This window comes from Monodelphis domestica, chromosome 4 (assembly GCF_027887165.1).
Source record: "Monodelphis domestica isolate mMonDom1 chromosome 4, mMonDom1.pri, whole genome shotgun sequence".
Taxonomy (NCBI): domain Eukaryota; kingdom Metazoa; phylum Chordata; class Mammalia; order Didelphimorphia; family Didelphidae; genus Monodelphis; species Monodelphis domestica.
In genome coordinates, this window is record NC_077230.1 from 316,832,435 (window position 1) to 316,860,331 (window position 27,897).

Here is a 27,897-nt window from a genome sequence, read left to right on the forward strand (position 1 = left end):
ATTTCAATATACAGGAATATATAGGAATAATATGCATGTAATAAGTTAGCAGTTTCCTCACTTTCTCATCTTTGTATATAGAAATATTCACATGAACACTGATGAATTCCTATTTCATGATACATTCTTTTCAAAAAGCATCTCAAGGGTACAACTGTAATAGCACTTTGTCTTTCTTGTCACTCATTCTTAATACATAACTAGCTCCTTCCCACTTTTTAAAAACAAGACATATATAGAAATATAGGTGTATGTGTAAACATACACAAACACTACATAATTACATCTTTTATACCACTTCTCAGATACAAATAAATACAGGTAAAACACTACTATTCCTTCACCCAGCATGTCTTCCGCTATTGCCTTTGGCCATTTTTAATTTTAAATGTTCTGATCTGATATTCTAAGATTCCATATAGCCTCACTAGAAGACAGATAAGGAAAATGGGTTTCTGAACCTTTAGATTGCTAATGATGCATGATGCATGATGAGCAGGAAATAATAAATGGAAGGAAGGCACTAGAATTAAGAGAGGTTGAACAAATTTTCCTGAAGGAGGAATATTAGTTGGGACTTAAAGGCAGTCAGGGAAGCCAGTGGAGATCAGAAGGAGGAGCATTCCAGGGATGGGGAAAAACAGACACAATACACAGGGCTGAAAGATGTACTGTCTTATTCATAGAACAGTCAGGAGGCCAATGTCATCAGGTGGAAGACTACAAGTCAAGGAGACAAGCATGAGAAGGCTGGAACAGTAGAAGAGAACAGATTAAGAAGGGCTTTGAACACCAAGCAAAGGATTTTATATTTGATCCTGGAGGCAACAGGGAATCTTCAGGATCAAATTAATAACTTCTTAGCCATCAGAACTAAAAAATGAAATGAATGGTTGTCTTGGGAAATAGTGAGTTCCCCAATAGTAGAGTAGATGATATGTCCTGAATGGTTTCTTCCAATCCAGTTAATGTCTGCTATTCTCTGAACATATACTATGTTTTCCTTTTTTTTTTGCACTGTTACTCAGATGTTGCTTCCCTATGGAATGTCCTCTTACTACTCTCCATTTCTCTGTCTACTGGAATACTTGACAGCCTTCAAGGTACATTTCAAATGTCAATTTCTCCATGAAAACTTCATTGATTCCCCATCTAAAAGCAAATTTCCCATCCCTCAGGCCCTATAACTCTTTGTGCTTGCCTTAAAGCTACTGGCTGGGTACCTCCACCTGAATATTATGTCATCATTTAAAATTCAATACAGCCAAAAGTGAATTCTTCATCTCAACCAAAACCATGGCATCACCATCTCCCAGTAACTCAAGAGAAATCACAATCAAATTCAAATCTCCCCTCATATTCACCATACTCTAATATCCCACCCCCATATAATCAGTAGCCATATCCTATTTATTCATTTTTTAAAAAAATCTCTCACCCATGCCCTCTATGCTCTAGTCAAGCTTGCCTTCTTGCTGGAACCTAAGCATGACTGATCTAATTCCAAATCCAGTACTCATTCTATTCACTATACAACACAGCCCCAAAAAGCAAATGAAATTTAGTATTAATTAAAATGTAATTCCTGATCTTGTCATACTCTGTACTGATTATTTATTCAGACATGCTTTACCCCTTCATGTCAAAGGATTCTCTCCAAATCCCTACCTGATGGAAACCTGCTCTTTCTTCAAAGTCCAGCTCAGAGGCTATAATTCCACAATCAAGGCTTCCTTGATCCTCCTAGTCAGAAGTGATCCTCTCCTTCTCAAGTCTCTTACACCTCTCTAATGACTTCTCTGCACCCAACACATTACAAGCATTATCACAGCTGTCTGTGAACTAATTTTTAACCCCTTATTAGGGCATAAACTTCTTGAAGATAGAAACTTATTTTCATATTTTTATTCCTAGCACTTAGCATAGCATTTTGAATACAGTAAGAATGGGGCAAATGTTTACTGAAATGATGAGTTTAGTAAAGGGGACTAAAATGCGAACATATAAGAAAAGAGGCATTATCTTTGAAGGAGTCCTAGATGTGACTGATAGGATTTTAATTAGAGACCACTGAAGTGCCAATTTCTCATTTCTGGCTGCAACACTATGGGACTTCTCTGACTTTTCCATCCGGGAGATCATTCTAACCTCATTATCTTACAAGATCTCATCAGTCTATGTACTTGACTTCACTACTCTCTGTCCCTCTGATTGGAGGACAGGGCCATGAACTCCAAACATCAATTCCAGGAGGAGGCTCAGCTCAGACATCTCCGAATTTCTCACCTGAGTACACTACTTTGAGACTTCTCTGACTTTTCCACCATGCCCCTCATTGACTACCTTTTCCTTCTCCCATTTTTGGGTGTTGTTTTCTCCCTTTAACTCACAAGCTCCTTGAGGACAAGGATTGTCTTTCTTTTTTTCTATTCAGATCCCCCAAGCTTAACACAATGCCTGGCACATAGAAGGCAAAGTAAATGTTTACTGATTGATTTGACTGAAATATATTTTTTTCTGTTCCGTAAAAAAAAAGACTTCTAAATCTGTGATCCTGTCTTAATGTCCTACATTTTATTCCAAAACAGTCAATAATCCAGGTTTAAGAAATGACTTGTTAGAATTTTCAGAGACTTCCGGGTAAACACGGTGGCAGTCTAAAGATGCAGGACACTTCCTCTCCTCACCACATACTGATATAGACTACCTCAAAAGGCCAAAAAAAGCCAAATTCATATGAATGAAGGGACTCTACAGTAGGACGCCTCATTGAAGGTACTTGGAATTCTGGCATCTCCACACTATAAGGGGGTGAAAAAGCTTCTACCAAAATGTGAGCTGATCTACCCTCCCCCACCGCACCTACGGAGCCAGAGTCAGAGTCAGTACAGTGCTCCCTAGAATTAGTGAGTGAGTGAGGGGCACCTCTATGTCCTTGGCTGCTGACTAAGACCACCAAAGACATACCCCTGAGAGCAGCTAGACCTGAAACCCAAGCAGACTAAAGAGCACAGACCTTGGACACCCACGGGGGGATAGCACAGAAAAGGGCAGCAAACAGTAGAAGCTGTAGAGACTCGAGAGGTGGCCTCACGAAAAAATCACACTCCTTAGCTCCAGACACAGAGAGCCTGCCCTTCTCATTCAGACTTCTGATTGGAAAGGGAAGGAAAAACCACCATAGTAATGGCAAACAGTGCCCAGGAACAACTTCCCAATACCAAGAAAAACAATAATAAGTTGACCCTGGATAATTTTTATGGAGGAAAAACCCAGACTACAGAGAAAATAGCAGAAGAGCAAATACAAATAAATACACCAAAACCTTCCCAAAAAAATATAAATTGGCCACAAGTTCTTAAAGAATTTAAATTGGAACTTATCAAAAAGATGGGAGCGTTCTGGCAAGAAAAGTGGGAAATAGTTTAAAGGACAAGAACTCCCAACTGGAGAAACAGCTGGAAGCCACAAAAAGCAGGATAGACCAAACCAAAAAGGAAAATCAAAAGATTATAGTGTAAAACTAGTCCTTAACGACCAGAATTAGGGGGACAGCTGGGTAGCTCAGTGGATTGAGAGCTAGGCCTAGAGATGGGAGGTCCTAGGTTCAAATCTGGCCTCAGACACTTCCAGCTGTGTGACCCTGGGCAAGTCACATGACCCACATTGCCTAGCCCTTACCACTCTTCTGCCTTGAAGCCAATACACAGTATTGACTCCAAGACAGAAGGTAAGGGTTTAAAAAAAAAAAGACCAGAATTAGGCAATTGGAAGCCAATGAGCTTGCAAAACAGCAAGAATTAATAAAGCAAAGTCAAAAGACTGACAAAATAGAAGAAAACCTAAAATAACTCACTGACAAGATGACAGATCAGGAAAACCAGTCTCAAAGAGACAATTTGAGAATCACTGGTCTACCTGAAAATCCATAAATAAACAGAAATCTTGACATCATACTACAAGAAATTATCCAAGAAAACTACCCTGATGTTCTTGAACAAGGGGAAAAAATAGACCTTGAAAGAGTTCATAGAAAACCCTGTACACTAAATCCTCAAAAGACAACTCCCAAGAATGTAATTGCCGAATTCAAGAGCATCCAAGCTAAGGAGAAAATTTAACAAGAAGCCAAAAGAAGACAATTCAGATATCAAGGAGAACCAATCAGGATTACAAAAGATCTGGCAGTTTCCACACTAAGGGGCCATAAGGCTTGGAATATGATATTTAGAAAAGCAAGAGAATTGGGTCTTCAACCAAGGATCACCTACCCATCAAAACTGATTATATACTTCCAGGGGAAAGTATGGGAATTCAACAAAATAGAAGATGTCCAAGTATTTGTAAAGAAAAGACCAGAACTAAGTGGAAAGTTTGATATTCAAACACAAAAATCGAGAGAAACATGAAAAGGTAAATAAGAAAGAGAAGGGAAAGGGGGAGTTTTTTTTTTTTTAATTTAAACGTTCTTCTTTAAGGGCTTCAATAAGATCAAATTGTTTATATTAATATATGGGAAAATGTTATGTGTAACTATCAAAAATTATACTCACTATAATAATAATTAGAAGAATCATTCAAAGGAAGAGATTGGGATACTAAGTGGTCTAAGATGATATGCAAAAAAAGAAAAAGGGAGGGGGTATATAAGATGGCACTAAGAGAAACGTGAAGAAATAGGATAAATAGGATAATCTAAATCACACAAAGAGGCACATAGGAAGGGGAGGGGAAGAATACTATTATAAGAAGGTGAGGAAGAGAGTGCCAATAGGTAATACTTAAACCTTACTCTCAATGAAATCAGTTCTGAGAGGGAAGAGCATCTAGATCCATTGGGGTATCGAAACCTATCTTACCCTATAGGGAAAGTGAGAAGGGAAAACTAAGGGGGGGGGTACAAAAAGGGAGGGAAAGAGAGGTGGGAAGGAAACTTAACAGACCCTAACAAATAAGAAGGGAACAAAAAGGGAGGGGGCAGAAAAGGAGGCATATTAAGGTTGGGGATTAGGGAGACTGATTAAAAGCAAACCACTGGTTTAAAAGTATATAGTAAAAGAAGAAAGGACAGAACTAGCAGAGGATATCAAAATGTTGGAGAATACACAAGTGGCAATCATAACCTTGAACATGAATGGGAGGAACTCAGCCATAAAATGAAAACAAATAGCAGAGTGGATTAGAAATCAAAATCCTACCATATGTTGTCTACAAGAAACACACATGAGGCAGGTAGATAGTCACAAGGTTAGAATTAAAGGTTGGAGCAAAATACATTGGGTTTCAACTAAGAGAAAGAAGGCAGGAGTTGTGATCATGATATCTGACAAAGCCAAAGTAAAAATACAGCTGATTAAAAGGGAAAGGGAAGGTAATTACATCCTGATAAAAGGCAGTATAGATAATGAAGAAATATCAGTAATCAACATGTATGTACCAAATGGTATAGCAACCAAATTTATAAAGGAAAAACTAGTGGAGTTGAAGGAGGAAATAGATAGTAAAACTATACTAGTGGGACACCTGAACTTACCACCATCAAATCTTGATAAATCAAATAAAAAAATTAATAAGAAAGAGGTAAGAGATGTGAATGAAATATTAGAAAAATTAGAATTAACAGATATAGGGAGAAAAATAAATTGGGACAAAAAGGTATACACCTTCTTTTCAGCATCACATGATACATTCACAAAGATTGACCATGTACTAGGGCATAAAAACATGGCAAACAAATGCAGAAAAGCAGAAATACTAAATGTAACCTTTTCAGATCATAAAGCAATAAAAATAATAATTAGCAAGTGTACATGGAAAGCCAAATCAAAAATTAATTGGAAATTAAATAATATTATTTTCCAAAATCAGTTAAAGAACAAATTATAGAAACAATTAACAATTTCATTGAAGAAAATTACAATGGTGAGACATCCTTTCAAAATCAATGGGATGCAGCCAAAGCTGAAGGGGAAATGCAGCTCAGGGGGAAATTTATATCCTTGAATTCATATATCAACAAATTAGGGAGGGCAGAAGTCAATGAATTGGACATGCAAATCAAAAAACTTGAAAGCAAACAAATTAAAAATCCCCAGATGAAAACTAAATTAGAGATCTTAAAAATTAAGGGAAAAATTAATAAAATCAAAAGTGAAAAAACTATTCAATTAATCAATCAGACTAGAAGCTGGTATTTTGAAAAAACAAAATAGACAAAGTACTGGTCGATCTAATTTTAAAAAGGAAAGAAGAAAACCAAATTAACAGTATCATCGATGAAAAGGGAGACCTCACCTCTAATGAAGAGGAAATTAAGGCAATCATTAAAACTTTTGCCCAATTATATGACAACAAATATAGCAATCTAGGTGATATGGATGAATATTTACAAAAAAATATCAATTGCCTAGATTAACATAAGATAAAGAATTCTTAAATAATCCTATCTCAGAAAAAGAAATTGAACAAGCCATCAACGAACTCCCTAAGAAAAAATCCTCAGGGCTTGATGGATTCACAAGTGAATTCTATCAAGTATTCAAAGAACAAATAATCCCAATACAATATAAACTATTTGACATAATAAGAAAAGAAGGAGTTCTACCAAATTCCTTTTATGACACAAATATAGTACTGATCTCAAAGCCAGGTCAAAAACACAGAAAGAAAACTATAGACCAATCTCCTTAATGAACATAGATGCAAAAATCTTAAATAGAATACTAGCAAAAAGACTCCAGCAAGTGATCACCAGAGTTATTCATTATGATCAAGTGGGATTTATACCAAGAATGCAAGGATGGTTTAATATTAGGAAAACTATCCACATAATTGACCATATCAACAAGCAAACCAACAAAAATCATATGATTATCTCAATAGATGCAGAAAAAGCCTTTGACAAAATGCAACACTCATTCCTATTGAAAACACTAGAAAGTATAGGAATAAAAGGGCCTTTCCTAAAAATAATAAGCAGTATCTATCTAAAACCATCAGCAATGGTGATAAACTAGATGCATTCCCAATAAAATCAGGAGTGAAACAAAGATGGCCATTGTAGTGAAAATTTCACCTTTGAAGATTGTTATAATATTAAAACTATGGCCGCCAAGGAATTTACTTATGAAATTCCTAAAATGAAACACTCAAGTCAAAATGGAATTTATGGTGGTTTAATCACAATGAGAGTAAGAAAAGGAGAGGGAGAGAAGGAGAAAGGAGGAAAGGGAACACGGTTAACTCAACCTTCTGGCAGAGAGCCAGAGGGAGTTTAGGCCCAAAGGGCCAAGGTAGAGAAGGAATCAGTCCTTAACTCACATGACCGTTCTGAAGGGAAGCTGTCTGCCGGCCTCCACCCTGCTCAAGCTCCTAGCACGAACTGACGTCTAGCCCTGTCCACAGGAAGTGAGCGAATTCCAGAGGCTGTTCCCTACCTTACTTCCTGTGCCTCACAAGTGCCAGTGGTGGCTCAAGCTTGGCTTAGGACAGCCCAGGTGGGCAGTTAGTTATTTCTGATTTGTCATTGACTAGCACATGCCCGTGTAGTGTGGGTGTGCACAATTTTGGGTGCTAGACCAAGCAAGATGGAGATTTTAAAATTCACACCATTATCACCTCTATTATTTAACATTGTACTAGAAACACTAGCAGTAGCAATTAGAGAAGAAAAAGAAATTGAAGATATTAAAATTGGCAATGAGGAGACCAAGCTATCACTCTTTGTGGATGATATGATGGTATACTTAAAAAATCCTAGAGAATCATCTAAAAAGCTAGTGGAAATAATCAACAACTTTAGCAAAGTTGTAGGATACAAAATAGACACACATAAGTCATCAGTATTTCTATGTCTCCAACACATCTCAGCAGCAAGAATTAGAAAGAGAAATTCCATTTAAAAATCACCCTAGACAATATAAAATACTTGGAAATCTATCTGACAAGACAAACACAGGAACTGTATGAATACAACTACAAAACATTTTCCACACAATTAAAACTAGATCTAAACAATTGGAAAAATATTGATTGCTCATGGGTAGGATGAGCTAACATAATAAAAATGACAATCCTACCCAAACTTATTTACTTATTTAGTGCCATACCCATCAAACTACCAAAAAACTTTTTTTTTTACTTAATTAGAAAAAAAACATAACAAAGTTCATTTGGAAGAACAAAAGATCAAGGATATCCAAGGAAATAATGAAAAAATGCAAAGGAAGGGGGTCTAGTAGTACCAGATCTCAAACTATACTATAAAGCAGTGATCATCAAAACAATATGGTAATAGCTAAGAGACAGAAAGAAGGATCAGTGTAATAGACTTGGGGTAAGTGACTTCAGCAAGACAGTCTATGATAAACCTAAAGATCCCAGCTTTGGGGACAAAAAATCCACTATTTCAAAACTTCTGGGGAAATTGGAATACAGTATGCGAGAGACAGGGGTTAGATCAACATCTCACACCCTACACCAAGATAAACTCAGAATGAGTGAATTACTTGAATATAAAGAAGGAAACTATAAGTAAATTAGGTGAATACAGAATAGTATATGTGTCAAATCTTTGGGAAAGATTTTAAGACCAAGCAAGAGTTAGAAAAAAATCACAAAATGTAAAATAAATAATTTTGACTACATTAAATTAAAAAGGGTTTGTACCAAAAAAAAACAATGAAACCAAAATTAGGAAAGGAAGCAACAAATTGGGGGAAATCATCATTAACAAAAACCTGACAAAGGTCTAATTACTCAAATTTATAAAGAGCTAAATCAATTCTACAAAAAATCAAGCCATTCTCCAATTTATAAATGGGCAAGGGACATGAATGGGCAATTTTCAGATAAAGAAATCAAAATTATTAATAAGCACATGAAAAAGTATTCTAAATCTCTTATAATGGGAGATGCAAATCAAAACAACTCTGAGGTATCACCGCTGTATAATTGAAAATCTGTCACCCTAAAAAAGAACTACATTTCCCAAAAGCCCACTGACTTCCTGTCATTACATACTTCCTATAGACAGGGAATAAATATCCAGGGGGCAGACCTGAGCCTCTTTTTGGCATGCAGCCAGTGGTGCTGGGGGTGAGTGGGGATTTTGAAAATGGCTAACCAGCCATGGGCACATGGTTTTTATTTTGTATCCTCTTTATTCCTTGATTTCTAATGATCATTTAATAAACCTCCAAAAATATATTATTTTTATTATTAAGACATAATTTTAAATTTTACACCTCACATCTAGCAGATTGACATGACATGACAGCAAAGGAAAGTAATGAATGCTGGAGGGGATGTGGCAAAGTTGGGACATTAATGCATTGCTGGTGGAGTTGTGAATTAAGCCAACCATTCTGGAGGTCAATTTGAAACTATGCACAAAGGGTGCTCAAAAAATGTCTGCCCTATGATCCAGTCATAGCACTTCTGGGTTTATATGTCAGAGAGATAATAAGGAAAAAAGACTTATACAAGAAAATTCATAGCTGCACTCTTTGTGGTGGCCAAAAATTGGAAAATGAGGGGATGCCCTTCAATTGAGGAATGGCTGAACAAATTGTGGTATATGTTGGTGATAGAATACTATTGTGCTAAAAGGAATAATGAACTGGAGGAATTTCATGTGAACTGGAATGACCTCCAGGAATTGATGCAGAGTGAGAGGAACAGAACCAGGAGAACATTGTGCACAGAGACTGATACACTGTGGTACAATCGAATGTAATGAACTTCTTCATTAGTAGCAATGCAGTGATCCTGAACAACTCAGAGGGATTTACAAGAAAGAACACTATCCACATTCAGAGGAAAAACTATGGGAGTAGAAACACAGAAGAAAAACAACTGCTTAATTACATTGGTTATGGGGATATGATTGGGGATGTAGACTCTAAATGGTAACCCTAGTGCAAACATCAACAACATGGAAATAGGTTCTGATCAAGGACACATATAAAACCCAGTGGAGTTGTGTGTCGGCTACAGAAAGGGGTAGGGGAGGTAAGGGAAAGAATATGATTCTTGTAACCAAGGAATAATGTTCTAAATTGACTAATTAAATAAATTTTTCAAAAAAAAAAAAGAATTTGCAAATATGTGGAAGTGATTAAAATGTTCATTCCCTTTGAACTGGAGACTACACTTAGGCATGTACTTCAAGGAGGACAATGATTAAAAAAAATAATGCACCCATTGACAAAAGAATATTTATAGCAACACAGATCCAAATAGGTGCTCGTGCACTTGAGAATGGATAAACAAGTGGTAATATAAATGTAATGGAATATTACTGTGCTATAAGAAGTGATGTCTAAATATCATGAATATTGAGAATGGGAAGACATGAACTAATGCAGTGAAGTAAATAGAACCAGAACAAAATACATACCCACAATAATCACACACGAATGTTGTCAGATTATAATGACCAAGCTTGACTCTAAAGAAGAGATCAAAAGGTAACTAACTTCCTGCTTTGTAGAAAAGAGGAGACAAAGAGTATGGAACACTGCATATAACAGCAAACTTCTTTTTTTGGTGTAGGTTAGTTTTACTGAACTATCTTTTTTTCCTCCACTTTTGTTATAAGGGATGGTTACACCCTGGGAAATATAACTGGTAACAAAATGAAGATGATATGCCAATGATGAAAAAGCTTTTTGTGTTTATTATCAGGATATCAGATATTTTCTCAATTGTTAGATATATTTTAATGAATGTAAATTAGTTCCCTTAAGTTTCAACCATACCAAATGCAAATGTTTTACATAAAAGCTTATAAAGTTTAATTATTGCTAAAGTCAACAGAGAACTATTCCTCCTATTTGTTTTCATATAAATTTACTAGGTAAAATTGGTTCATAGAATCATAGAATTTAGAACATATTTCCTGATTGCCTCACTCTATAGATGGGACTAAGAGGCCCAGAAGTTAAACATTTGGATCAAGTCACCTAGTTAAGTTAATGGCAAATTAAAATTTGAAACTGATATTCTGAGTTCAAATCCAATACAAGTACGCTTTGTTTTATTTTGCTTCACTTGACTGCACTTCACAATTACTGCATTTTTTTAAACAAAGTGAAGGTTTGTGGCAACCTCGTGTTGAGTAAGTCTACTGATACCATTTTTCCAACAGCATGTATTCACATCACTGTTACATTTTGTTAATTCTCCCAATATATCTGTTCCCTACACACCAGCTGAACTAAGTTTGGAGAGATCCACTCACCACCAAAAAGCTGGCCACCAAATATTAGTACTTATGATTATAGTCGCTATTGAACATTGCCAACAAAAGTGCACAATGGTAGTGATCTGCATCAGTGGAGGGTATCCCCCCACACTGATAAAATCATGGACACTTAAGTTACTAAATCTAAATTCCAGATTAGAGTTCATGCCTGAATTTACCCCCAAAATCTAGTTTCTACTCCCATGGCTCCACTGAAATTTGGTGTTCCAAAAGGTGTAAACTATAAGAAATAAAAAAGACCTCAAATATCAGCTAGACTGATGCAAACTGGTAGAGGGATTTCCTCTACAATATTCTTGGCAGGTCCTTCTATAAGTTTTGAATGACCTCCTAATCATCAGATCCAGGGGCTCTTTCACAACCCTCATTCTCATTCTCTTTGACCCCTATGCACCAATAGACAAAAATATCTACCCCCAACTACTTCCATTTGTTTCTCTTGGTTTCCATGTTATTATACTTTTCTGATCCTCTTCCTGCTCCTCTATCTCTGTCTCTATTTTTTTCAGCTGGTTCTTTTATGTATTAACTGTTAAGGTGGCCTTTCCCCAAAGACTCAATTCTTGTTCTTTTGAGTCTTCTCTCTAAACAATCTCTTCTAGAGACATCATCTACTGCTATGACATCAATTATTGTTGCATGTAAATGATTTTTTCCACACTCATAATTTATACATCAGCCCTGACTTCACTCCTAAGGTCTGGTTCCCTATTTCCAAATACTAGCTAGAAATTTCCACTTAGATATCTTGCTTTTTCTTCAAACTCAATATGTCTAGAACTAAATCCATAATTTTCTACCCTTAAATTGTCTGTTTTTATTATTTATAAACACTCTTCTCCTGATCATTCAGACTCAAAACTTATTTTTACTATTTTTTTAATACTGCCTATGCTACAAGTTCTGAAGATTCTTTCATCCTACTATTTCTTGAAGGTGTATTTAACCTAGATATAGCTCTATCTTCCTCTTTCCATTATAAATTCAGAACTTTATCAGGTCACAACTATATTACAACAGCTTCCAATTATTCTCCATTCTTTTTGTCCCTTCCCTTCTGATTCATTTTACTCATTAGCTGCCAATTAATCATCATAAAAAACTGGTTTAATGTCACTCCCTTTCTTTAAATTTTCGGTAGCTCTTCATTGCTCCCAGGCTCAAAGTCAAAAAGTCCATTAGGAAGAAAGAAAACAAGCATTTTTTAACTTTTTAGTATGTCCCAAGCACTATGCTAAGCACTGAGGATACAAATATAAAATTTTTTTTAAAGTCTCTGCCCTCAAGAGCTTACATTTTAATGGGAAAAGACAAAAGGAGAGCTGACTGATGGTGTTTGAGAAAGGATGAGGGTACCTGCATAGGGGCATGATTCTGAAGTCTGGAAAATCAGCCAAAGACATGGAAGGGGATAAAGGCAGGCTGGCCTCTTCCTCCTCCACAAAATGGAGGCTCCATAGGAATTTGAATTACTTGCACACAATCATACAATTAATAAATGTGTAGACTCTTCATCTGTACAATGGGGATAAAAATAACTGCACTAACTTACCTAGCTCATAGAATTATTATATACAAGGAAAGTGCTTTGCAAATCAAAAAGTCTTAGATAAATAAGGGCTGTCAGTATTATTACTACTACTCATTAGGCATCTAATCATGTACTGCTATGTGATATCGTGTGCATATGATATGATTCTTTACTATCTAACTTTTTACATATTTGTGCCTGGTCTCTACAATTAGTTCATAAAATTTATTTTTTGACAGTGATTACCATGAAAATTGTTTTCAATTCAGTTCAAGGGCTAGGATATAACTTGAAGTCTAACTGGAAAAGAAAGCATGAACATGTGAAAAGTTTAACAGGAGTTAAGTAATTAACCTAGAGAAGCAACAAACTTCTTTTTATCCCCCAACAAACCTAGGACAGTGCCTAGCACAGAGCAGGCACTTAATAATATAATAATTATTAGGTTGCCTAAAATACATACTATAAATATAAACCGCTTTGACATGAAAATGAATTACTTTGAATCATTAGCATACAGGAGTAAAAGATTCTGAAAGGAATTCTGAATGTGAACTCAGCTCAAGATGAGACAAATGCTGACACAACTTGCTTCCCTTAAAAAAGTTACCTGATTCTGAAAAAGATTTTGTGTAACAACACAGGTCTGTAAGTCAATTTTGGCAGTTCTAAATATGTACTTATGACAAATAACTTTCTAGTAAATATAAGCAATAATATGAACACAAATACATTAAGCTCACATACACAGTGATCTTAATAGTTTAAAATAGTTTAAAATGATTCAGACCGTCTCTTTATCACAAATTATTCACCAGGGATGATGAAAAATAATTTTGGCTTTCAGTTCCTATCTTTTTTCTACTCTGATGCTCTGGCAGAGACCTCATGAACAGTGAAAATGCCAATAAGGCAGGTTACAAAAATTTACAATACCAAAAGTTTAAAATAAACTACAGAATAATTTAGCTTACCCTTAGCAGAACCTCAAAAGTATTTTTAAAAGCACATCCAATATGGCAAGATTAGACTCTATACTAAGGTTCTCCTGTTCTCCTTAGAACCTTAATCTATTTAATATGCACAGTTATTCAATGAGCAATAAACAAACGAATGAATGAATGGTGAATTGGAACTGAAGTTATGGAAGCCTTGCCTTTATTTAGAGAGAAGAATTACTTTAATTTCTTTGTTTTAAATGAAATAAGGAGAATGGTTATTTACCTTTAATACCTATGTACCAAAATTTATGGGACAGAGTAGAAATGCTCTCTAAAAAGAATCTCTTGCTATACATCTCCCTAAAATATGTAGATCTTTTAAAGAGTTAAACTTTCAGAGAGCAGACATTTTGTTGTGAGCACTAGCTATACTCTCTAGAACCTATCATGGGTACTTAATAATTACTCAACAGTAATAAATTATGAAACTTAAGGCAACAAGCCAGTCTCCTTGTGTTTCTTTATTCATATCATAATTACAGAGCTGAGAAAAAGTACAGTGATGTAAGTTCCTCAGCAACACAAACAAGACATTTTCAGGCAAAATTTATTAAAGGAGCCGAAAGTGTTCCAGACCTTCTTCAGAAGACATAGTTTCCATTTCCTTGAGGTGAATGGGCACAGACTTGGCACTGGACTCATATTTCCACTGCACTATTGAAAATGCTGACAGGCTATCAGGCAGGATGCAATCTATCTCTCTAGTCTTTTCACATACAACTCATCTTCATGTACTTTCAGTTCTAGCCAAACCCACCTTTCTGGCTATTCCCAATACACAGACTTCCAATTCTCCCTATTGCCCTGCCTGGAATACTCTCTCTCTTTTTCCCTCTGCCTCTGTGAATTCCTAGTTTCTGTTAAGGCTCAGTTCAATGCCACTTTCTATACCCCAATTCCCCATGTGGCTAGGATCTCTTCTGCAAAATTATCAAGTATTTGTTTAATACTTATTTATACATATGCAAGTTTTCTCCCATGGACATAAGGTGCTGGCACATTGTTGATATGATTAATTATGTTGATTCAGGCTTCCATAGGTGACAGCCCTACTTGGTATTAAAGCCTCATGAGTATATGAAAATCAATTGATTTGAGGACTTGTTATGTATAGTAAGAACAATTTGCTGACAGCAACACATTAAGTACTACTTTAAAAAAAGAGTCTAGTATGTTTTCTCCATTTTTACCAACTGGATAAGACTCCCAATCTCTACCAACAACTCTACCCTTTTTCCTTGCTTTCAAGGTCTATTTCATTAGCAATCCACTTTCTTCCACATTAGCTTGAGTGGTAAAAAGAATCAATCTATATATGTTTATGTACAAATAGTCCTTTCTTTGACATAGTAATCAGTATGAAGGTTTTAAAAGACTATACTGACTTTACTTTTTCTCATGTTTCCTTTTTAGTGAGCATTGCTGTTCAAGAATCCTATTACCTCCCCTGTCTTTGGAAAAAAATAATTGGTCCTGTAGAGACTTGAAACAGCCAAGGATTTATATCATCAGTAGTTGAGCTTTTAAAATGTCTTAGTTGCATATGCTTCTTGAGGACAGACTGATGAGTTTTACAATGCCCAAAGAACTCCGTATATATAACTTTTAATATATCTGTTGACTGTTGAAACGATCCTTGTGCATCAACAAAATCAGGGGAATATTCCCACAATTTTCTAAAATGTCTGCAATTGTGTGTTGTACTGAGGACTGAATCAAATCTTTTTACTACCAATCTATAGCATAGCCAAGCTGGAGTTGGTACACTTTCACAGAAGCTTATTTTGATTTTTATGGCTAACTTTAAAAAATTTTTCCGTAAAACCTATATAAACAACAGGTCAAGTACTCCTTCTGAATCAATCTGACAGATCCAGCTTTCTGTGATAGCTATGCAAACAGCTGTCTACTCACATGCTTTGGGGAGCTGAGAGGCAAAGAGGAGCAGAAAGGAAGGAAAGGGGGAGAGAACCCAAAGTATCAAAGTCAAGATCAGACATGCAGATCTAAGGGAGAAATTTGCCTTACATTTAGTTGCTGAAGGGGAGAAGCTTATGACACTATGATTAACAATCTGATCAAAGCTGCTAGGCTCACAGCTTGCTCTAACTAATATACAGATTCATGCAGTTCACTCATTTGCCTAATAATGCCCCTAATCCTAACTAGCTTGTACATGGTGAGTAAGTCAAGTTGAAATCTAGCCAGCATTTAAAGAAAGACTGATTACAACTCTGCCTACATACACAATTCTCTTCTGAACTACAATTTGCTACACTGCAATTTCCACTTTCATTAGCAAGAAAATTAATCTGTTAATTTGAAGGGGAAAAACCCTAATAAATAATTTCCATCACAATAAATATATATAATATATACTTCACAGGAAGGGTAGTAGTGCAACTAGAAATCTTATTTATGTGTACTTACTGATATTGTACCATTGTCTAGACCTATGGACAGTCTTCTTGTTTCCGGGTTAAAAGACATGCATGAACATGGAGCTGAAAAAAATGAACATGTTGATGATGTTAACAAATCTATGATTTTTATGGATTGTAGGGTGCCTAACTAGCTAAATTTATGAGAGGATTTTCTTTTAAAAGAAAAAAGAAAAGAAAAATTTGACATCTTTCTTTAGTATAATTCATTCAAGTCCCCAGTCACAACAAAATAAAATCAGCAACTTTAAAGCCAATGTTTCTCAACCTGGGGAAGTTCCAAGGGATCTGGGAAACTAGAGCATGGTTCTTTCTCCCTGCTTTCTATCAATACTATAAATAAACACTGCCCATTTCCTCTTCTTGTTAAATTCTTCTGGATAGGATTATAACCATCTTTCAAATTCTCTGGGATCCTATCCCTCTTATTATATACTCTCTTCTATCAGGACCCAGTTTTACACAAATATAAACTATCATGTCTGAAAAACATACAAAGGAGGGATGTTATTATATTGGCATTCCCTTAACAGTAAGGAAATTGAGATTTTATATCCTTATTGTTCCCCATAACTTTTTTTTATGGAGGTGGGGAGGGAAATAAGAACAATTTGGGGCTAATAGGCTGAAAGCAGAATTCTGGCTAGCTTGCTGAATGAAAAGTTTCAGAAGCACTGATTTAAATGTTCTAATAACAGCAATTCAAGGCCCTAGGCCTTAGGGGGACAAAGTGATCCTGCATAGCTTAGAGACTACTTAGTAAAAACTATACTGAATTGAGTATTATGAAAACTAGGTCTATGCCCTGGTCTGTGATAGATTTGCCACTTGGTGGGTAAGTCTGAACCTAATTAAAATATGTTTGCTGACAAAATGTGGATAACTTGGCTACTGTTTGCTATGTAACTAAACTGTCCCTGATCCCCAGATATGTCTCCTAAGGTGTTAGAATGCTAATATCCCAAATATCTTCCAAGAACAATATAATTTAAATAAAGCTCTATTATGTTTTAAGCACCCCAGGAGATAGGTACACTTTTATTCTCATTTCACAGATGATTTCCATAAGCTATCCAGAATAAAATTTTAAGCAAGGGCAGAATAGAAATCTAAACCTGATCCTTAACCTTATTATACTTTCTTCTTCTTCTCATTTTTTTTAAAAACCCTTACCTTCTGTCTTAGAATCAATACAGTATATATTGGTTCCATGTCAGAAGAGTGGTAAGGGCTAGGCAATGGGGGTTAAGTGATATAAAATTTAAATTAATATCCAATAACTTCAATTATTATATTTTATAAAGTTTATTAATAATTACTTGAAGTAGAAGAAATAAAAGAACAAAAGTAAAAGCCTGAGTAAAAAACAACTGAGTAAAATTCTCCTGCCTGGCACCCACCCATGTTTTCAAGCACACAGCCATGTTCCAAAGGGGAAAAAGGATGGGGGGGGGGGGGGGGAAGAGCTATACAAAAATATATCCTCCCTACATTAGTATAATGTGGGAAGGAACATGGGAAGCTGGGAAAGAGAGTTCTGGGGAGCAAAATTCTAATTATACAGTGACTTGCTCAGGGTCACACAGCTAGGAAGAGTTTGAGGCCAAATTTGAACTCAGGACCCCTCATCTAGGCCTGGCTCTCAATCCACTGAGCCACCTAGCTGCCCCTTCCCATTGTACTTTTTGACAAATTTTTCGTTTTTTAGTTGTTTTAGTTATGTCCAATTCTTCCTGACCCCATTTGTGGTTTTATTGGCAAAGGTAATGGAGTAGTATGCTATTTCCTTCTCTAGCTCATCTTACAGATGATGAAACGGAGGCAAGCCAGGTTAAATGACTCGCCCAAGGCCACACAACTCGTAAGTATCTGAGGCTGGATTTAAATTCAGGAAAGGGAGTCTTCCTGACTCCAGGATAGGTGCTCTATCCACTGTGACTGACACCTACCTGTCCTTTTTGATAAATTACCTCAAGCAGGTTTTCATTTTTAATCTATTAAATGCTTCCAATACTTTTGAAAAAGTTATAAACACAAAGTACCACCACATACTACTGCTTGAGCTAAGTCTTAATTCTTCTCAGAGGCATAGTCAGCCAAGAAACAAGATCTTTTGGATTGTTTAATCATTTAATTTTTTTCTATTTTTGATCATCAGATTATTGAATATTCATATTAAAGTCTCCAGAAATACAGAAAATAAATGTAAAGAAAAACTAAACTATTTAAACAAAATTTTAACTGTTGGACACCACTAGCATAGTGAAAGAATCTTCTTATGGGACAGCAAATTTTTACTGTTTGATCAGAGGCAATGGGCTGGAAAGCTGGGGCACTATTTCAAGTCATGGTCTAAACATCTCTGTCCTACAAATAAAGCTGATACAATTTTAACACATTTATTGGTGCAACTGTAACATAAAATCATGCTAGTCCATTTTATAATTTTGCCACCCATATGCAGCCTCTCTGGGATCCATTAAGACTGGAAGATAAGTGCCCCTCTAAGTTACTCCCCAGTTACAAGATCAGCAGGAGTCCTCCCCCCAGGCTGAAGTCAGAGTCCAGATTCACTGTCTCAGCTCCACGCCACTCTCTTATGTCCACTTGGCAAGAAGATTACAGACTTCCTGGCTGAGGTGGTTTCAAGCTGTTTCAGCCTCCTCATGGCAGGTGAAACTTCTCTAAGAAATGGTAATAGAGTTAACATCAAGAGAGGTTTTGTTGCCCCTCAGGTACTCTCTCTCTGCCTTCTCACTGTCTGACCCTCAGAACACAGGGGTCGAAATGACAACGGCCACCGAGCGCCTCCTGTCCCCTGGAACAAGGCTCTAAAAGAGCACTGAGGAAGGGCTCTCTCTCCAGCTCCACAGTCCTGCACCCTAAAATAGCTCTACGAGACCCCGAATCACCTTAGAGGTGGGAGTCTAGACAAAAGCCACTCTGAGCTTTTTGGCATCTGCTCCATGGCATATTCCAAGGGGAACCTGGGTGCTGAAGGCTGCCTCATTCTGGGAGAAGAATCACTGCAATTAGAACATGTGCTTTATATCTGTTCCATACCTGAGAGGACTTTAGGATCTAGGGACTTACACTGGCAACAGACAACCTAACTACAGCATGAGCCAAGTCCAAGAAGGTCCAACTTTATTTTTCCTAAGAAAAAAATTGCTAGGATGACAAAATGTATCTCTGTTATTGCATAAGTCCTCTACTACTTCTACTACTGAGGCAGCGTGCCGATATAGTGGATAGTGTGATGGAATCAGGAAGACCTGAGTGTGAATCCAACTCAAGACACCTGCTAGCTGTATGACCTTGAACAAGTCATTTAACTTCTATTTGTCGCCATTTCTTCGACTGTAAAATTGTGGCAATAATAGTACCTACCTCCCAGGGTTGTTATGAGAATTGAATGAGATCATATCTGTTGAAGTGCTTAGCAGGGTACCTGGCACATAGTAAATGCTATTATTACTCTCTTCTTTTCTCCAGGTGACCACTGCCCTTATTCCAGCTGACTACAGCTCTCAAAATGTGAAACCCCAACCAATCTTCTCAGGAAACATCCCACACTCTAGGTAATAGTATCTCATGGCCCTAATTCTTTGCCTGAAAAATTGTCATCATTTATACCATTTCTTATTCATGTAAATCTAAGAAAACTAAAAGATTAAAGAGATTAAATAACTTGTTAGTTTTCACAAAGAAATTATCAGAAACATTATTTGAACCCAAGTCTTGACAAATCCAAGTTCAGCAGTCTACCTAAGTCCATACTATATGGGCTTCTTAAGGACTGTGACAGGAACTAGACCTATGATTTCACTGGCATACGGAACTCTCAGGTAAAGAAATTCCTTTTATCAATGCAAACTGACACTTCACTCCAGGTTTCCTAGTGATTTGTCCAGGATCACATGGCCAGCCTTCACTGGAAGCAGGATTGGAACCCACATATTCCCAACTTTGAGATAGGCTCTCTATCCACACCACATCATAACACCCCTCTCATGTCTCCTTATTCCCTCAAAACTGGACTAATCTATGACTCAGCAGCTCAAAAACCAGCTCCTTAATTTCCCAAAGCTGCAGCTAGCTACAAAGGTTAAGTGATAGCAAATGACACTCCTCCTACGTAATATATTTACATTTGAACAGCACTCTTTTAAATGTAGAATGTCATGATCCATAGGACTAACCCAAATGATAGGAATTTCAGACACTCTGGACAAGCCAATGGGGAAAATATTTCTAATAGACAAGTCAGAGAATCAGATTTAGAGCTGGAAATCAGAACCATCAAAATCATCTTGCCTGACCCTCTTATTTTACAAGTGAAAAAACAGAGGCTCAAAGAGTTTAATTCATGCAAATATCCAAATGTGAGGTGATGAAGACTCACAATGGGCTGGCAACACTATCAGCAGAGAGAAGGGAACATATGAGAAATGTTGGGAATATAGAAATGACAGGATTTTACCACTTGCTAGTGTTGGTCTCCCTATTCCAAGTCCATTCACCATTCAAATGACAGAAAGATCTTCCTGTAAGGAAAGGTCTGACTATATCACCCCACTATTCAGTAAACTCTAGCAGCTTCTTATTACCTCTAGGCTGAAATCCTCTGCTGGACCTTTAAAGCCTTCAGGATCTAGTTCCTTCCTACCTTTCCAGTCTTCTTACACCTTACTGCCCCCTCGACCTACTCTTTCAGGGAAATACTGACTTCCTTGCTGTTCCATGAATGCCACTTCATTGCCAGATTGGGCACTTTCTCTGGCTATCCCCCATGCCTGGCAGGTATTCCCCTTCATCTTCACTTCCTGGATTCCCTGGCTTCCTTCAAGTTCCTGTTGAAATCCTCTCTTCTATAAGAAGTCTTTCCTGATAACCTTTAATGCTAGTGCCGTCCCTCTGGTGAATATCTCGAATTTATCTTGTCATTGTTCAGTCAGGTTCAACTTTTTGTGACCCTGTGGATCATAACATGTCAATGTCCATGGGGTTGTCTTGGCAAAGAAACCAGAATGGTTTATCATTTCCTTCTCCAGTGGCAACAAGAGGTTTCCTGCCTTGCCCAGGATCATATAGATACTGTCTAAGTTTGCATTTGACTCAGGTCTTCCAGACTAAAAGCCCAGCACTCTAACCACTGAACAACCTAGCTGCCCTTTATTGTACATACATCTTGTACATAGTTGTTTGCACATTGTCTATCCATTAGACTGTTAGCACCTTGTGAACAGGATCTCTTTTGTCTTTCTTTGTATCCCTGGGATTTAGCCCAGTGCCTCCCTGGTACATTGCAGGTACTTAGTAAAAGTTGGGTGAATGTCTGATTAATTAGAAGGTGAATAGTGAGCTAAGAGTACGTCATTTGTTTTCAATTTAAGAAGCTAAGACACTTACAGTCATTGAAAGGAAAAAAAAAAGAAGCAGATGAGGAACTGCTAACAGTATTTGTTATTAAAGTTGTTTATTGTTCAGAAAATATATAGATTTGTAAATGACCAGAGTTACTTCCAACTATGAATGCATCAGAAATGAGTAACCAAAGTTACTTCTCTGGAAGCTAATCACGAGTGTTGGCAGTCTGTACCAAGAGGTCAAAATCCAGACATAACAGGTAGCAAGGGGGGAAAGTATTCTGGAAAAATGAGAGTAAGTGGGAAGGATGATGAGAACAAGATACAAGGGGGATCCTTTAGGTAGAAAATCTCACTAGACATTGAGTTAGGTAATCTCAACAGAACTACCTATAACTATGCAACCAAAAAAAAAACGATTAAAAGATAGCATTTCGTGAGTAATGAAGAACTCTGTTGAAGAGACTGGTGGATGTGTCTGTTTATAATATAATAAATAATTAACCACATTAAGAGTCTAAAATGTAGAAGAGGAATGAACCCAGGTTGTGGGAAAACATTACCCTGTCATCCAGCAAAGTATGGACAGAGAACCTGTTTGAAACATAAGAAATAGAAAAATGATTGGCCTCAGCTAGCTTTCATTTGGCTTCCAAAAAAATTCTATTCTAACCATGTGCTCCATCTGGGATGAAAAGAGTTCTCTTAAATTGTTAATTCCTCTGGGAAAACCTGTTCACTTCATATAGTTTGCACAGTACTGACCTTCTCTCAGACTTGGAATCACAGTATGATGCTTTGTCCCTGTGCCTTACCTTGAAACCTGGGTTTACACTTTATCTTTACCTGGGCTCCTCAGCCAACATATTTTAAAACTTCCCTGATTCTTGAGGCAATGGGGGTTAACAATATAGGAGCTTATTTTCTATGCTAGCTGAATACAGACTTGTTATCTCACCCCCTTTCTCTCAGAGTGAGAGAGTAGCAAGAATTGAATCTGGCAGTGGTTCAGGGGAGTGAGATAATGAAAAGTATAAAAGGCTGAACAAGGCTGCAGGGATGGGGAACAGCATGGGCCCCAGGAGCAGTGGGACTCTGGGTGCCTATGGGTTGTCAAAGTTTCATTTTTGAAAATTTAACACATTGCATAAAGAATTAAGTGATTCCACAACTCCAATGGGGTCTTTGCAACTAAATACTGGTATTGAGCCCTAAAGTTTAATGAAGGTTGAAATAAGGAGAACTCACTGCAAGGTAATTACCCTAATGAACATGTAATTTAGAAGGGAAAAATATGATAGGATGTGAGGCAGAGACAAAGATGAATTGAAAAGCAGAACAGATCCAACAGAAAGTCAATAATTAAACAGATCAGAGGGGGGCTAGCTGTTTGTACTTGGGTTATATTTTAAATATACTTTAAAAATACTTTTCAAAGAATGTTTTCCCCGTGGGTGCTTCGAGGGGCTCTCCTCTCACCTAGTAAAACCTCCCTCACTCAACTAAAAGTACCTGACAATATGTTTTCAAAACACCTTGATTGGGCCTGAGAATTGAGGGGGGAAAAGAATCTGAGTTAATATTACTTGGAAATTTCTTTAATTTTTGGACTAATTTATTTTATCTTTTGCTGACCCACTGAACTGCACACAGATAAAAAGAAGTTTTATCTGCTGTGGAACAGTTGGTTTCAATCACATTTAGTGGCCTTATGATACTAAAGTCATATTTGGCATGAAAAAAACTGATCTTTCTTAAGAAATGTTTTGGTTGGAATTTAAAAACTTAAATAAACATTGGTACTTCGGAGGCCCAAAATACCTTAGGTTTAAAAGGTTCATCCTAGTGAAGTTAAGTCTGAGGATACTGTGATCCCAGGTCCCTGATTGTATCCTGTAAAGGGTAATAACCCTCCCTAGAGCAAGCACTTAACTCTCAGACATTTATTTCACTCACAATGGTTTGTCAGGGGAACACAAGCTGTAAGCACAGAACCTGCTATTTACCTTATTAAACACGCCTATGTTTAGCATTTCAATTGCCAGGAAGTAATAAAGAATCTTTCATCTACATTCAATATATCTTGCAGTTTTCTGAAATTCAGAGTTTTCTTTTGTTTTATTTCAGACTCACTGTCAGCAGGTAGCTGTAAATTATTTTAAATTTTAAATGTAAATCACAATAGAACACCTACCTAAGGAGTTTTAAAATATGCTTAGCTGATTAAAAAAAAACACATATACAAGTGAAAAGAGTACCAAGAAGCAAATTCTTCTGATCTGACAGCAATTTCACACTTATTTTGGGACTGGGAATTATTTGGAAATTGTCCATGCTTTCTCTTACTTCTTTGTCCATTTGCAGCTGATAACCCTAAATCAGTTAAAGACCTTGCTAAATTCTAAAACTGCCTATCATGGATAATTGAAAGAAGACTGGTAAACAGTCCTCACATGTAACACAACAAATAACACCTGTATCAAATAAAGAAGAAACTCTGTGAAGTAATAATGTTAGTCTGTCAATAACCAAGGACTCACCTAAAGTAAGATGCAAATAAAATTGTTAACAAAATGAATAACTGCAAATGACTTGAAGGTCTCCATTCTCCAGGTTGGGGAGCAACATCCCACAGCTATATATTCTATGAAAAGCCATGCCAAAAAAACCTATGACTTCCTTGTAAATTATTGAAAAGCCACCTTCTCTAATTCATTAGAGTGGGAACACTCTCCCTAAGAAGGCGCCACACTTTTCAGGAGGCAATTTCCCTCACACTATTGTTATTGTAATCTGGAAAACAAAGTGGTCATGAGAAAGCAACCAACATATATACCCACAGATTTTAACCCTGTTTTATAACCTTTTTTGGGGAGGCTTGCTCATCATCTACAAATCTATTAGAAACTACAGTGCTAATTCTAAGTTACTGAATGACCTTATTTGAGTGTACATGATAAGAGAGGCACAAAAACAATAGGGCAAGAAATTCAAAGTTGTCTTAAAACCTACCAAACTCTTGGAGATGTACAGACATATGGGAAACAAGCCTTCAAAGACTTGGTCTTTGGCTTACACATGCATTACTGTAAGGCAACTTGGTCAGTTGCCTTACACATGCATTACTGTTGGCTGATACAAACATAAGAAAGTCTTTGGTCAGGAAGATGGATGGCATTTTGGAAGCCATGAGGAACAGTTTTCAACCAAGAAAATGATGCCCACCAAAAATCAAGTGCATTTGCCAAAAGAGGTTTGAATGACAGCAAGACTGGCAACTCCCATACACAAGCTAGACTTCTTGCCTTTGAAATGGGTTGTTCCTGAGTTCAAGGACTATGCATGGGGTAAAATTGCAAGTTTTGACCAACAACAATCAACTGATGTTTTCTGACTAATACCTACTTAGATACTGCTTGCCAGAGATGGGTGGAAACACTAATCAACAAAAACTGAATATCCAAAACCATCCAGAAAGACTAATTGTAATAATTAAAATTGGTTGCCAAATGTATTAGTTAAAAGTTTGGTTTGACAAATATAAAAATTTTAAAAAGAATTGTTGTGGTTGCCATTTATAAAAGTTAAAGTTAAAAAAGTATGTCAGTAGACTTAGTAGCTTTATTTACAGCAAGGTAGAGATATTAAAGTGGGAAATACAGGAAGGAAGTAGAAATTGTCACCTAGCTAAAAAAATACCCTAAATCCTAATCCTAGAGCCTTCAGAGGCCAAGACCACCAAGAATAAACACAAGAATTCAAGGATGAAGAGCTCCCAAATCTCTCTCAGGCTCTCACTTATATACAGTTTTCTCCACCCATTAGCTCTCCTCCTCAGATCTCAGGAATCAATCACAGCTTCCCAATTTGCCTGGCACTTCCCAGGGGGCAGTGCTTATTGTCTTTGGGGGTGTGAACTTTCTTTGTTAGCGATTTACTAAGTGTTAAGTAGGGATACTTTAAGTTCTTGACTGTTTAACTTAAAATAGACAAAGGGAATAAAAATTCCCTTTCACACGAATGCAGAAGCAAATACTCAGTTTTAAAGGTCACATCAACACCAAAGCTTTGGTGAGATGTTAAGGAATGGCATCCCAAGAGCTAGGGTACAAACAAATGGAAGAACAGCTAAAAATCTGAGATTCCAACCAGTCAGTATACCAAAAGTATGCATGACTCACTTCTTTGAAACAATCTTCTTTGCTTGAGTTTTCTGTAGATGACTGGTAAAGAGAGGAAGTTGGCCCAGAAAAATGATACAGGCTAAGAATCATGGTAGTGTTGGCCAAAGACCCAACTGCCAAGGTCTTGGAAACACCCTACACTGTTGACACAAAGGTAGAAATTGGAATTATATAACACGGTTACATACCAGATTGCCCCTGGTGCCACATAAACCACCTGGAAACAGTTAGTGCTACCCTGAGTATATTATTCTGTGGCACTCTGGATGATGATGTTGACCATTTGGTTCAGGCAAGAACTACTATGTGATAGGCATTGTGCTTTACAGATATTATCTCATTTGATCCTCACAACAACCCTGGGCAGTAAGTGCAGTTATTATCATGCTACCATGGGAATCAATTTTAATTTTCAACACCCACAGCTGTTGTTGGTTATTCAGTGACATGCCCATTGCAAATGTGTATCTGCCACGAACCTCAAATGAAATAAATGCAATCAATTATTTCTAATAATCCTATGCCAATATCAGCAATGATAATGTATCATTCAGTGCCCATCACTAAAGAGTTAAGTGTTTTGCACCATTTCAGTAATATGTTAAAGTGAACTAAGCCCTAAAGTTTAATGAAATTTCCCTTCTGTATTTCCACAAAATTCAGACCGAGTGAAATGGCCAATTTATACATTAGAAATTAAATGACTTGTTCAAGTTAGCAGCCAAAGTGAAAAATGACAATTCTGGTTTCTGAATTCCCAGGTCCAAGGGCTCTAGCCCCCAAATCTCCTTGGATCTTCTAACTTTAATAGAATATATATTTCTTGATAAATGTTATATTAGTGATCTTATATTTAATCCTCATATCTCTTCCCCTTCCTCCCTAAAAAAGCAATTAGGAAGGGGTGGGGGGAGGCACAGAGTCAGAGAGAGAATGTGTTTAAAATACAGAGTCCCCATTTGTAACTGCTTTTGTCAATTCCATTGTCTTAACTTGGTAGGTCTACTGCTTTGTAGATAACATACATTAAACATGCTAGATACAAGGCAAATTCTACAAACAATCAAGTTCCACATAGAAGGCCAATAACTAGACATCCCCTAACCATTTCACTCCCACTCATTTATATGATGGTTTCTTAAGCCTCTTACTGACTGCCATGCATAGATTTTGACAAAGAAAAGGAAGGATGAAATTACAAGCCTGAGCCTGGATGGCAGGTGTTTGAGGTTAGTAAGGCTTTTTCTCACTGTCAAAGTATTAGGCTTGCCTTTCTGGGTCCTCCCTGCAAGATGGAATAACACTTTTCTCCACAGGTGTTTAGAATGGATCACCTAATCTGCAAGCTGAGTATCAGTCACCCAAATAAGGAATGAGGAAAGCTATTTTTTCCTTGTGTTTTTGCTCAGTGGCTTTGATGCAAATATGGTTGTCAAAAGATTCAGGTGTGGTACATAGGGTGTTTAAGAAAGACTAGTACCCATGGTGTGAGGGACCACCAAGCCCTTTTCAGGGATGCTTTCCACCTTCGGTGTTGACCTGCCACCCAGCAATCACCTGTGGTTCCAAAATCCTATAGCATATGCAATGGCCACACCTCAATAAAGCTTTCTTGGTAGCTGGGCTATAACAGACTGAGGGTAAGCAATAGGCCTCAAACCCATGGTTGAGTGAGGGGGGGGGGGGGGGTGGAGGGGGTCTATGTCAAATATGCTAAGACTTCTCCAAGTAGAAGAGACTAATGAGAACAACTGGTTCCAATAGCCATGAAAGTGACAGAATCTCTCTCTCCCTCTCCCCTTCCTCTTTCCCCCCCTCCCCCTCCCCTCTCTCTCACCTTCTTTCCCTTCTTCCTATCACCTTAGTTCATTTTGATTTACGAATCTCATCCTCTGCTTCTGTATTCCCAAACCCTGGAAACACATGTATCCCTGTGTCAATGTGGGTTTTTAATGGCTCACTTTACCCTTACCTTTTAGAAACCCCAGTACCAAGTACCGCTTTTGATTTGAATGTTAAGCACCTTTTTGTTTTGGAGGTTTCTCTACTGGATGAAAGTTTCCTCTCAGGAAATCCAGCTCCTGAGTTTGACTTTTGCCTTTAAT

General features: G+C 37.1%; 1 protein-coding gene across 4 annotated transcripts in view; it reads right to left on the minus strand.

The window, feature by feature from the left end:
* The window catches only part of WDFY2 (WD repeat and FYVE domain containing 2), a 197,553-nt gene that overhangs the window by 70,975 nt on the left and 98,681 nt on the right, over positions 1 to 27,897 (minus strand). For 2 of the 4 annotated variants that reach the window (XM_001368461.4, XM_007495394.3), the window contains exon 3: positions 16,229 to 16,302. The exons of the other annotated variants lie outside the window; for them this stretch is intronic. In XM_001368461.4, coding sequence (XP_001368498.1) covers positions 16,229 to 16,302 — 74 coding nt within the window. The remainder of the gene's footprint in view (positions 1 to 16,228; positions 16,303 to 27,897) is intronic. 4 annotated transcript variants of the gene reach the window in all.